Source organism: Miscanthus floridulus, chromosome 1 (assembly GCF_019320115.1).
Source record: "Miscanthus floridulus cultivar M001 chromosome 1, ASM1932011v1, whole genome shotgun sequence".
NCBI lineage: Eukaryota > Viridiplantae > Streptophyta > Magnoliopsida > Poales > Poaceae > Miscanthus > Miscanthus floridulus.
The window spans coordinates 146,704,426-146,717,294 of record NC_089580.1 but is presented as its reverse complement, the minus strand read 5'-3'; the positions used below and the strand labels follow the sequence as shown (position 1 = coordinate 146,717,294).

General features: G+C 45.1%; 1 protein-coding gene across 1 annotated transcript; it reads right to left on the bottom strand.

The window, feature by feature from the left end:
- Nucleotides 1-222: 222 nt before the first annotated feature.
- LOC136497199 (very-long-chain 3-oxoacyl-CoA reductase 1-like) lies at nt 223-3,529 on the bottom strand. Its single transcript, XM_066492985.1, has 3 exons — nt 2,850-3,529; nt 825-894; nt 223-711 (listed from the first exon to the last, which is right to left on the bottom strand). The coding sequence occupies exons 1-3, from the start codon at nt 3,527-3,529 to the stop codon at nt 448-450; spliced, it is 1,014 nt and encodes a 337-aa protein (XP_066349082.1). The 3' UTR covers nt 223-447.
- Between the last annotated feature and the right edge of the window lie 9,340 nt (nt 3,530-12,869).

Below are 12,869 nucleotides of genomic sequence, written 5' to 3'. Positions count from 1 at the left end.
TATAAGTTGTTTGTTTAGCTGTTGCGCATGAGTTGACAATAACTTTAACAACATTCTGTTCGTGGGTTGTACATGTCCTTAGCTTCCTCCTATATGTGAGGTGGGCATCTCGCGTAATTGTATAAAGCAGCTTATATTCCTATGCTAGTATATATAAAATGAAGCTGACAGATAACTAAATGAATGATCTAATCACCAGCTCCACGGCGCTTAGCTAAAATAGATCCATGTAGCAATATTTGCATTTCAGATAAACAACGAATACTTCAAGACGGTATGTTTCCACTCAACATATCACACTAGTAGACTTCTACGTAGTTCACTGGACTGACTGTACTACTGTTTGCAAGACTATACTCCAATTCTTGGGTTTTACTACCAGCTAGGATTCCAAACAGAGCACAGTTTAACCGCATCGCTCCATTTGCTCTCGATCTATACAACAATCTAACTGCAGGCTTTTTCTCCGAGCAGAGCCTGAGCCTTCATCTCATTTCTTTTCCGGATGCCAGTTTGGAGGCGCCAGTGATTCAGAGCAGCATCTGGCGTTAGAGACGCCAAGAACCACTGAACCGAGTGGCGCCAGTACGGGACGCACCTCGCCTCGTAGCCAATGCAGCGAAGAGCGGCCCTGGCGTACTCCTCAGGCGATGGTACGAACGGAGAGGCACCCTTCACAGGCGACATCTTGGTGGCCACATACAGAGGGATCTGGATCACAACCATGAGAGGTCATAAATATATAACACACACAAAAATGATCGACATTACAGATTGAAAAGCAGTAATTAAGAGGGCGACATTACTGTTATATACGTACGTACCTGGCATTGCACGTCTACACCATATTGTTTGTATTCAGCACTCAGGCTTCGAGAAAATTGATCAACGTACCTAACAGATCAATGCATATATAGACAGTTGGGTTCAACAAATATGCTAGATGAGTGTTTCTGTACTGAAAAAAAATAGCAATGCAATATCCAACAATCTAGTAATGTCGATCATTTTTTTTCCGGATGTAGAACTTACTACCAGACCATTCTGAACAAAAATTTGTACACTCTAGTACTAGATCAATGGAATCATCAGTACCCATGTTAATTAACCACACACGTTCATAATCAATTCATTGTCCTGATATTATGCACCCATTTTTCCATTGGGAAAAGGAGATGCCGTTCTAATCGTACGTAATGCTGCATTGTGGCATTGCGTCTGTACTCTGCCTCTGCACTAGTAGCTGAAACTGAAAGCATATGACTCGGTATCGTTGTGGCGAGCATTCATGTGCCATTATACAAATAACAAACAGCATTAATGGTTGTGAAGAACATTCAATGCCATGTTCTCTTTACTACAGGAGTCTAATAAAAGCTATCATAATCGAAGAACATCGTGAAGTTGATCTTGGGGCCTGATCTGGTCGGCCGCGGAGGCTCAGAGCGAGAGCAGCGGGCGGAGGGAGAGAGCGAGAGCAGTGGGGAGTGACCGCGGGGGAATGGATAGGGTCCGAGAGGCGGGGTGGGTGGGTGCAGGGTAGTGGGAGTCCGGCTCCCCCCGGCCGCGGAGGCTCAGAGCGAGAGCGGCGGCGGCGGCTGAGGCTGCGTGCGAGAGCGGCGGGCGGAGGAAGAGAGCGAGAGCAGTGGGGAATGACTGCGGGGGAATGGATAGGGCCCGAGCGGCGGGGTGGGTGGGTGCAGGGTAGTGGGCACCCCCACACACACACCCCACCCCCTACCCACACACACCACGCGTTTTTTTACAGGTTTTGGGCTTCTTGAGTCATAAATGTCAAAACTTTTGAAGTCCTACTTTTGCTGTTTTGGATACACGATGTTTAGATCCATTTTGTAAAAAGATAGACTAAAACACCAAAACTTTTGGCAAAATTGGGGACCTAAACACCCCCTATATTCCATGCCAAAACACTCGTTTTAGAAACACGTCGACTTCAAACCCATTTTATGGACTTCTCAGCCTGGCTTAGTACACTGTTTTTATTTCACGCAAATCAGCTTAGCAGCCGAACAGCTCGAAGCTTTCTGTTGCATTTAATTTGTGCATCGTACTAGATAAGAACGTTGCTATTATTGCCGGCATGCACGTACCCCTATTACTGCATTGGAGTACTATATATATGCTATTGTTGCCCACATGCACGAGATAGAGAGAGGTAATAACCAGTGTATTGTTCTCTCCTTAAATAAAAGGAAAAAATTAAAAAAAATTCACTTCAACACAATGGATTAGTTGAAGTGAAGTTAGAAGTATTTCTATGGCTCGCCGATTACTCTACTCCCTCCATACAAAGAAAAACATCTAGAATAGTGTTAAGTCAAACAATCTAAAAAGCCAAATTTATATTAAAAAAAGTTATTATCATGTTAAATAATGATTATTAGATTTGTCGTCAAATATTTATAATATCTATTTGGAGTTATAGATGTTGATTATTTTTTATAAAGTTACTTGAACTTAAGGTTAAGCTCTTTTTAGGACGGAGACAGTAGAAATGAGAAAGTAGGCTGAGATGAAAATATTCCAAACTTATGCAACATAACCCGTCGGGTAAGTTCTCCTAATTTTTAAAATGCTGATAAGAAATTATTAACAATTTTTATAGTAAGGCCAAGCCCAGGCAACGTGGACGGTATGGGCGCTTGCAGGTGTTTGCCTGAAATATGCTTTGCAATGGCACGCAGTGGCAGAAAGAATGGCAGATGACCTCGTTCTCGATCTGTCGTCGTCGTCTAAAATGCATCATCCTCATGACACTTGGCTATGGCTTGACGCACAAAAAAAAAAGTACTCCCAGATCAGGGCATGGTTATAGATACGTCGCTTACGCTTTGCTCGCCGCGTAGACGGCGTAGAGCGGGAACGCCGGCACGACGACGCTGGAGCCGGAGCCGACGTTGACGACGGCGCCCCTGCCCCTGGCGGCCATCATCGGCAGCAGGGCGCGCGTGATCCGCGTCGCGGCCTCGACGTTCACCCGCACCACGGCCTCCCACACGGGCGCCTCCACCTCGTGGAAGTAGGCGGCGCACGGGTACGTCGCGCCGGCGTTGTTGACGAGGACGCCCACGTCGCGGCCCTCCACGGCGGCCGCCACCCTCGCCACCCCGCGCCGCGCGTCGTCCCCGGTGACGGCGAGGTCGAACGCCACGCTCCGCACCTTGCACGACGACGAGGCGGCCAGGACCTCCTTCGCCACCCGCGCCAGCTTGTCGGGGCTCCGACCCACCAGGACGAGGTGGAGCCCCTGGCGGGCGAGCTCCAGCGCCACCGTGCGGCCGATGCCGTCCGTGGCGCCGGTCACCACCGCCCACGTCCCGTACCTCCCGGCCAGGTCTCTGCCCGGGCGCAGGAACGCGCGGTGGAGCCAGAGGAGGAAGGTGGCGGCGGACCGCACGACGATGTAGAGGCCGACGGCGACTAGGGCGGCGAACCACGCCGGCGGCGGCGAGGAAATGGGCCATGGCGCCTCTGCCGCTAATAAGGCCATCTCGTTCTCTGCCGGCATGGACGGTAGCAGGCTCAGCTCATTATGGCCTTTGGGGTCCTTGGCCTATGCTATATACTACTGCGCCCCCGCGACTCGGAACGCTCGCCACGACGCGCGCTCCGCGTCCGCTCCGCTTGCATAGAGTGTGTCCTACTGCTGTAATCAGAACTGTTGTAGTAACTCAACACTGATCAATACAAGGTGTGTCAGATCATATTTTTGTCCGGCGCAGATTCTCCGACTTGCCGTGGTAAAGTTATGGGTGACTTTACCTCACTTCGATGCCATCCAATTCAATTCTCATCCAACGATTGAAGAAGTCTTCACTTTTTTATTACTACTAGTGCCTAACCTGGATGCAAATAACAGTTCAATTAAAGCCCAGTTCATCGACAAATGAGTTATATAGCTGCCGGAATTTTTTTCTCTGTGCAGTTTATCTTTTTTTTATCATAACTTTTACGTATAAGCTTGGATAAAGATAAATTTTTTTGAAGATGTGCTATATGTAACGGCGTAAATAAATTGCCTCCAATAATCAACTCGCTAGTGTTGCTATGTAACGGTGTTGCATTTCGCTAGTGTTGACACTAACAAAGAAAATCGGATATCCTATTTTAAACATAGGATAATCTGAATAGAATTTGTGGATAATCCATATCTACTGATTTTTTTCTATTCCATACCATATCCCGCATCCGCACATATTCGGATTCGAATTATCCATATCCGCATGGATATTAAAGTTCTTCTCTATATCCTCAAAATTTGGATTTGGATCGGATTGAAGAATTATCCACATCACTTTGATTTTTTGATACTCAACCAAAATTTAGGCCCTATATTATGAGACTCATGCTCAGCTAAATCGCGAGCAGCCAAACTAGTTAGGTCAGTCTCAGTGGAGAGTTTCATTTCCCATATTCCAAGACTCAATGTGTTGTCTTGGAAACAATGTAGATTTATGCATTTATAAGTCGGTGCATGCCACTGCGAGAATGACATTTTTTCAATAATAAAGATTTATTAAAACCTAATTAAATCTTTATAAAATTCGTACTAATTCATTACAGCTCAGAGAAATATGAAATTTTGTATAATTTTTTTTCTAAAGACAAGCTTTACCTTTACATAGTGAAGCTATGCTTGAATGTATTTGGATCTTTTGATTTTGTTAGAATTCATTTTTATGTGATATGTATCTACTATTTTAAGGTTTTATTGTTGTCATAAGTCAAACCATTTTTAAGTTTATTCTATAAAACACAATGTTAAGTTGACTAAAGTTTATGTTTTTTAATCCTCTTTTTTATATCACAATCATAAACACGTGCGTGCCGCACATGTATGTCCACTAGTAGAGATAAAATTCATACGAAAATTGCAGATACTAAAGAGGTGGCCCCACTTGTAGTTGACAATATTTTCATTTAAAACCATCTTAATACTGAAATAATCGATATACTGTTTAGATTTGTGAATACAAATCTAAACATTATATGAATTTTTAGACACCAAAATGAATTTAAATGAAAAAGACATGAACTACAAAATTCTAGATTTTTTGAGCTGTACAACTTTATATACATTTTATTTATTTTTATCTGAGCTCACATGTTTTTTAAGATTCGGTTGGCTCTTTTGTTCATCTCACTTCTGAACTGGGCGTTATTTGGGCCGAGCATCATAGCGGCCGGCACACAGAAAGTTGTTTCCTTCCTCAGCTGTTGGATGTTAAATGGAAGGCATCAGAGAGGTGGAAAGTCACCCGTAACTTTACCACAGCAAGTCAGATAATCTGCGCTGATTTTCGTCTACACATCCATTTCAAATTATAAATCATTTTTAACTTTTTAATATATTAATTTTCCTACATATCTAGACGTAACATGTCTTATTGTCTACTTATATAGTAATATTAATATAAAAAAATCAAAGCAATTTATAATTAGAATGGAGAGAGTAATTAACAGGCGAAATGAGATTCTTTGTCACTTTTAGATGGACCGTCCCGACGGTTACTCTCTTCGTTCTAATATATAAGACATAACCATTTTTATTCGTATCTCATAATATAAGATATTCTTTTTAAATATACGTACATCGATGCGGTAACGCCGGCGCATTGAGATAGAGAATTACGGCTGTGTTTGGTGGCACTCTCAGCGGCTCCGGCTTCGCTGTGCTTGCACTGTTCGGTCATGTGCGTCACTGTGCACAGCCTTTAAAAGGCTCCGGCTCTGCCTGCCACCAGACACGAGCGCGAGGAGCTGGTTTTTGGGTGCTTGGGCCGGCTCCGTCACAGTGTACTATAGCGGAGGAGCCGGCGCCGAGCCAACCCAAACATAGGTCATGTTTAGTTCATCTTTAACTTCCAACTATGTAAAAAGAAGATTTCTCGTCATATCAAACTTACGGTATATGTATGGAGTACTAAATGTTGATGAAATCAAAAACTAATTGCACAGTTTAGTTATACTTTGCGAGACGAACGTTTTGAGCCTAATTAATCAACGATGGGACAATTACTACCAAATACAAACGAAATGCTATAGTGTGCGCTACAGTGTCAAAAATCTGTCGGCGCCAAATCGGTGCCCAACTAAACATGGCCATAGAGGTGTTTGGTTTTTTAGTTCCTAAAATTTATGTTATATTGAATATTTAGATATTAATAAGAAGTATTAAATATATATTAATTATAAAATCAATTACATAGATAGGGGCTAATTTGTGAGACGAATTTTTTAAGCTTAATTAATCCGTCATTAGCACGTATTTACTGTAGCACCATGTTATCAAATTATGGACTAATTAGACTTAAAAGATTCGTCTCGTAAATTAGTCGCAAGTTGTGTAATTAGTTTCATAATTAGTCTATATTTAATACTCCATGCATGTGTCAAACATTCGATGTTACAGGAATTTTAGGAGGTCCCGTAAAAACCAAACAGGCCCGTAGCCTAAATACATTTCTGGATCTTTGAACTTGACGTAGTTACATCTTAGTGCTATAGAAACCAAGCTGTGTTTAGTTCTCAAAAATTTTCTCAAAAAGTACTACAGTAGTCATCACATCGAATCTTACGATACGTGCATAGAATATTAAATGTAGATAAAAAAAAACTAATTGCACAGTTTGGTTGGAAAATTGCGAGACGAACGTTTTGAGCCTAATTAGTCCATGATTGAACATTAATTGCCAAATAAAAACAAAAGTATTACCTTAACCAAATTTCCAAATTTCACGAACTAAACACACCCGTGTTACATGCTGTACTCAAATGCAATGCAATTTACAGTCTGACTGCATCCCATAAGCGACAACCTCTGTGTACGAGTACCCGAAATGAGGTCAGCACTGAGGCACTGTAGTCCCAGTGCGGAGCCGTTCGTGCAGCTGCAGCGGCGTTAAAGACAGCTGCGTGATTGCAAGGCGTTTTATGGCCGGAGTAAATGAAAAGCTGAGCTGTCCATGCTTCGCTTCGCACAGCAGAGATGGATTTTTTTAGAGTGTACATGCCGCACACAAACGTAACTTGGGCCGGGTAGGATGTGTTTACCAAAGGAGCACACAGCAGCGATGGATCGATCGATCGATCATGAACGCAAAAAGGTCCACGGACAAGGATGCAGTGCAAGCTCGTGCGGGGCCGTGCCCTACACCGGAAAGCTCCGAACCGATTTATTAGTGGCGGCTCTGAATACGATTTATAATTTCTATTATATGATAATATATATAAAGGACACAGTAGGGATAGAGTATGTGTATATTAAGAAAAATCTACTTGGGAAAGAGCATATAGATATGAGATGTGCCCTATAAAGAACACAATCGCGACAGAGCCGAATTTTGTTCTTTTAGCTTTCTTCTTTCGCGCTGTACGCTTAAACTTATCGGCCCGTTTTATCAGCCATCGTATAATGTTTTTCTCTCATAAAACAAAACAACTGCAGCCGGCATATCAGCCGCAAAGGCCATTAGGCGAACAACTCTTTTGTGGTGGCCTATTTGGTTCCAGGGACCCATCGGATGTGTAGACACTAATTTGAAGTATTAAACATAGATTAATTATAAATTAATTGCATAGATGAAGACTAATTTGCGAGACGAATCTATTAAACATAATTTGTCCATGATTTGACAATGTGCCCGCGCCCGCCTGCGCCGAGCCCGCGCCGCGCTGGGCCCGTCCGAGCCGCTGCTGCTCCGGCGGCCGAGCCCGCGCCGCTGCCTCCGCTCCCTCGCCCGAGCCCGCACCGCGCCGCCGTGCCCTCACGCTGTTGGCCGTTGGTTGGCTGCAGCGCCGAGCCGCCACGTCCTCCACCGTCGTCGTAGCCTTTGTCTCCACCGCCGGCCTCGGCCTTGCCCCGCCTTGCCGACGTCCACCGCTGTCCTCGCCTCGCCCCGCCTCCCGCGGCCGTCGAGCCGGTCTCGCAGCGCGGAGCGCCGGCCACCTCTGTCGTTGGCCGCGCCACCACAGTCCCGGATATTCGCCTTGGCCTACGCCCATCGTCCGTCGACCCGGAAAGGTATAAAATATGAATATGCAATGTACTTATTTAGTTGGTGTATGTTATTGACTAGTTATATTGTGATGACTTTGTTAGTGATATGGTTATATATATATGTAGATAGATAGAAACATAGATACATTGATAAATAGATATAGTTAGATAGCTACTTAGATATGTAGTTATATTTGTAGTTACCTACATATGATCTTGCTATTTAGTGAGTACACTATAAATATATACGTAGTTATTATCATGATTACTTAGTTTGTAGTTAGAAAGTACTTGTTAGGTACTATCTATCGTATAATTTGGACTGAAGGACATGTGTTTCGTTACGTTTTTTAAATAGATGGACAACCTAGTGACCATATATCATGAAGGCACGGTTGAAAGCGATCGTTATGGATATGTTGAGTTTCTTGACATGCAAAGCGTGCCTGTGCTATTCAATGATAGGCCTTCATTTAGTGATATGGTTGCAAGGGCTCGGGAGGAGCTGCATTGCTTTGGAGATGATGACATTGCAGTTGATGGTGTACTGCACCTAGGTTGTCCTCCAAACATCTTCAGGCGAATGATCTCAATTGGTTGTGCGGATCAGTGGGACAATTATGTGAGATCGGCTATGAAGAGCCAGCTGCAATGTTTGGACGTGGTTGTTCGTCGGGTGTTAGTTGATCCAATCCCTCATGGGTTTACCCCAGCAATGGATCATCCGGCACACATCGACCCTCCCGTTCCAGAACCTTACCTACATGTGCAGATTGCGCCTATGGTTCCTGATGCTCAATCTGCCCCCAATGCGTTATTTGGAGATGGTTGTCATACTCATGTTTTCGTGGCAGATCCTCCTTATGAGATCCCTTTGACACAGAATCATCCGAGTAAGTGTCTTAACCGCATGGTTTTTAGGAGCTCATCAGAATCATGGTATTTTTTTCATTCTTTCCTCATTTCTGTAATGACGTTGCAGAAGACATTCCTGAGAATATCGATGTGCCCCATGTTGCTGCGCAAGTGCACTTTTCAGATGGATTTCGTGGCTCCAATAATGTTGAAATTATGAATGATTCGGAGCCATATGAGATGGCTAGGGCTCTTGATTCTGATGATGATCGTCCTGTTGGAGAGCTGACGGAGAGTGATGTTGAGATGATGAGACGTATCTTTCCCGACCGCCGTGATCCTAGAGTTCATGAGTTTAGTGATCTTGCTCATTCTGATCTGGCGTTTGCAGAAGGACGTGATGATGAGCTCCTAGAAGCTCCTGAGGCCGGTCCTAACATGGTAATTGAGGAGGGGAGGGTGTTCAATGACCTCCCTGCTTTGAAGAGGTGGTTGCAGGCTTTTGCAGTGATATGAAAGAGGCCTTATAGGGTATTGCATTCATATGTGGAGCGCCGTTACACAGTTGTGTGTGACAAGGAACGCTGCCCATGGAGGGTTTGTGCAAGGAAGCAACAGGTGACCGGAAAATGGAAGATCACAAAAGTAGTTGGGCCACACAATTGTGCTGACCATGAGCTGACACTAAGGCATCAGCAGTTGACATCTACCCTAATTGCCAAGCGGTTGATGGGAATTTTGCAGGGAGAACCCAACATGAAGGTGAGAACAATTATCAGGACCGTTGAGGCGTTGTATGGAGGATATGTGATAACTTATGGTAAAACATGGAGGGCTAAGCAGCGAGCGTGGAACATGATATATGGGGACTGGGAGGATGGGTATGAGCAGCTGCCAGTTCTTTTCAATGCAATCAAAGCGGTGAATCTAGGCATGCATTATGAGTACATCCCAAAACCTAATGCATGAAAGGATGGGAGGCAGATATTTTTCCATGCCTTCTGGTGCTTTCCTCAGTGTGTCGAGGCCTTTAGGCATTGTCGTCCCGTCTTCTCCATTGATGGTATGTTCTTGATTGGCAAATACCAGGGCACACTTCTTATAGCCATATCCTATGACGCGAACAACAAGTTGGTTCCTTTAGCATTTGCTTTGGTTGAGAAGGAGAACAATGACAGTTGGGGATGGTTCTTGAGGCTAGTCCGGATACATGTGGTTGGCCCTGGCAGGGAGGTTGGCATCATATCTGATAGGCATCAGGGCATACTTAATGCCATGCGAGAGCAGTTAGAGGGGTATGCACCTTTGCACCATCGTTGGTGTACTCGACACCTTGCCGAGAATCTCCTACGGAAGGACAGTGTCAAGAAAAACTTTGATCTGTTGCAGGAGGCTGCTCGACAGCTTGAGGACAAGTACTTTAGGGAAAAGTTGGAGCAGGTCAGAACCACATCAAATGCAGAAGGTAGACAATGGCTCACGGGTTTGATGAGGGATTTGGAGAAATGGACGAGAGCTCATGACGATGGTGGCTGGAGGTACGAGTTTCAATGCAGCAACATGGCAGAGTCATTCAATAAATTGCTATTGGGGATACGTGGTATGCCCGTAAATGCAATTGTTCAATTCACCTTCTATAAGCTTGTTGCCTGGTTCAACGATAGACACGCCCATGCATTGCAGTTGAGTAGTGATGGAGAGATATGGGCTCCGAAACCAAAGGCACACCTAGAGAAGGCAAGAGAAAGGGCTGGCACACATGAGGTTGCATGCTTTGACCACGCCACAGGGACTTATCAGGTCGAGCATAGGGGTGGTACAACATCCGATGGCGAGGTCCGAGAGTCGAGGATACATGTGGTTGTCCTCCAAAATTTCAAGTGCACTTGTGGTAAACCAAGGCAATACCACTTTGTATGTTCGCATTTGGTGGCAGCAGCTAGGCATCGCAACTATAATATCGAGAGGAGGATACCTCACGAGTTCAGTGTCAACACGCTTGTGAACACATGGAGCCCTCGCTTCGTGCCTTTCCGGGACCCTAGAGAGTGGCCTCCTTATGATGGGCCGAAGTACATTGCGGATCCAGCTTACCGTTGGAACAAGCGTGGATCAAGGCAGAGGACGAGACATAGGATGGTTATGGATCAGATACCCAGAAGAACTAGGCGTGGGAGAGGAACTCCATTTGTTACTGATCCCGAGCAGTACGAGTGCGGCAAGTGCGGTAGACTTGGCCACAACTCACGAAGTTGCTATTGGCAGATTAGTGAGGTAGGACTATTGGTTTATAGTATTATTTTATATTTTGTCGTATCATATATTTAATTATGCATGTCTCAATTTATGCTTGTATTTGTGTCAATTATGTATACATTTATAAGTTCATGTTTCATTGTACATTGCAATTCTAATTCATTCACTTTTTTTGTAGGATGGAGTAATTCCACCTGCTCGACCCGACGTACGAGGAGACCCACAGAGGATGTCTCGTTGCGCTGGGGCAGGTAATAATCTATAAGTTTTATTCGTACATGTGTTCGTGAAGTAACATGTTACTATGTTATCTTCGATGCAGGACCTTCCGCACCTTCGTTCTAGGACCCACAATGGGTTCTTGGACATTCGGTACGATGATAGGTACACTCCATTCCTACAAAGAGCTGGCCTGGATGTCATCTCCTTTCAGGTTCGTCGTGGGTTGCCTAAGTTCAACTCAGCGGCGATAACTACGTTGGTAGACAGGTATTAAAGTGAATCATTGCCTCCATTCATGGCCATTTGTTAATGCGATTGACTGTTTGACAAGTAATCTTCCTTGGTCTTAAATATAGGTGGCGGCCGGAGACTCACAGCTTGCACCTACCTTTCGGGGAGATGACAGTCTCGCTTCAGGACTGTCAGAAGATGCTAGGCCTAAGAATTCATGGGAACCCAGTCACCGGGCAGTGCAGGTCAGAGGGATGGAGAGCACGAGTGGAGGCCTTCCTTGGGTGTGAGCTTGGCGGGCAAGGGGCTCGCACTTCTGGAGTTCCCATCTCATGGCTACGTACAGAGTTCGCACAGTGCCCCGAGGAGGCAGATGAGGAGACGGTTGTGTACTACTGCCGGGCGTGGATCCTACACCTTTTTGCTTGTGTTCTCTTTCCAGATGCGATGGGTGACAATGCGTCCTGGATGTGGATCCACTGCCTCAGTAACTGGGACCAGGCGGGTCAGTACAGCTGGGGCTCTGCAGTCTTGTGTTTTCTATACCAGCAGCTGTGCGAGGGGTGTCGTCGGTCTACGGCGAACCCGTCACTTGGTGGATGCGTGTACCTGTTACAGCTGTGGATGTGGGCTCGTTTTCCAGTTGGTCGTCCAGAGGTACTGGCTCGTCGTGAGTGGTTCCAAGGTCAGCCTCCAAGTCGCCAGCCGACGTGGGCGTACCTTTGGGACCAGGTCAGGGTTTCGCACACGAGGATAGACTGGGCGTACATTCAGTACACGAATGAGCTAGATTCGCTGATGGTGTCTAGTGTAAGTAAATTTTATTTTCCATGCACCTATTAAAAGGATTAGTATACCATCTAACATCTTATTTGAACATGATGCAGGTAGAGTGGGAGCCATATGGTGGAGAGGACGCACTACTTTTTCAGCTGAGCATCGTATGTGGGGCCGACGACTACTTCTATAGGATGAGGTGTCCTCTAATCTGCTTCTATGCTATCGAGTACCACCTGCCAGATAGGGTTGCACGCCAATTTGGAGTGAAACAGCTTTGGCCTATGCCTATGTTCTCGACTGGCGTTGACTTACACAAGTAAGTGTTTTGATATTTCAAATGAGTCATGATGATGGTCCATTTATTATAATATGGTGCCACATACATGGATTAATGTAACGATGACATACGTGCAGGTTGGATCGTTAGAGGAACAAGAAGATTTTTGACTGGGAGAGGCACCACCAGTCCTACATTGAGGAATGGGAGGAGATGCACGACAACCTG

Bases quoted from the DNA above. Each gene is read 5' to 3' on its own strand.
- LOC136497199 (XM_066492985.1), bottom strand. From the start codon at position 3,529: ATGCCGGCAGAGAACGAGATGGCCTTATTAGCGGCAGAGGCGCCATGG. The intron at 895-2,849 runs GTAAGCGACGTA...TTGATCTGTTAG, and splicing joins GTCTACGCGGCGAGCAAAGC to GTACGTTGATCAATTTTCTC. The intron at 712-824 runs GTACGTACGTAT...GTTGTGATCCAG, and splicing joins GTGTAGACGTGCAATGCCAG to ATCCCTCTGTATGTGGCCAC.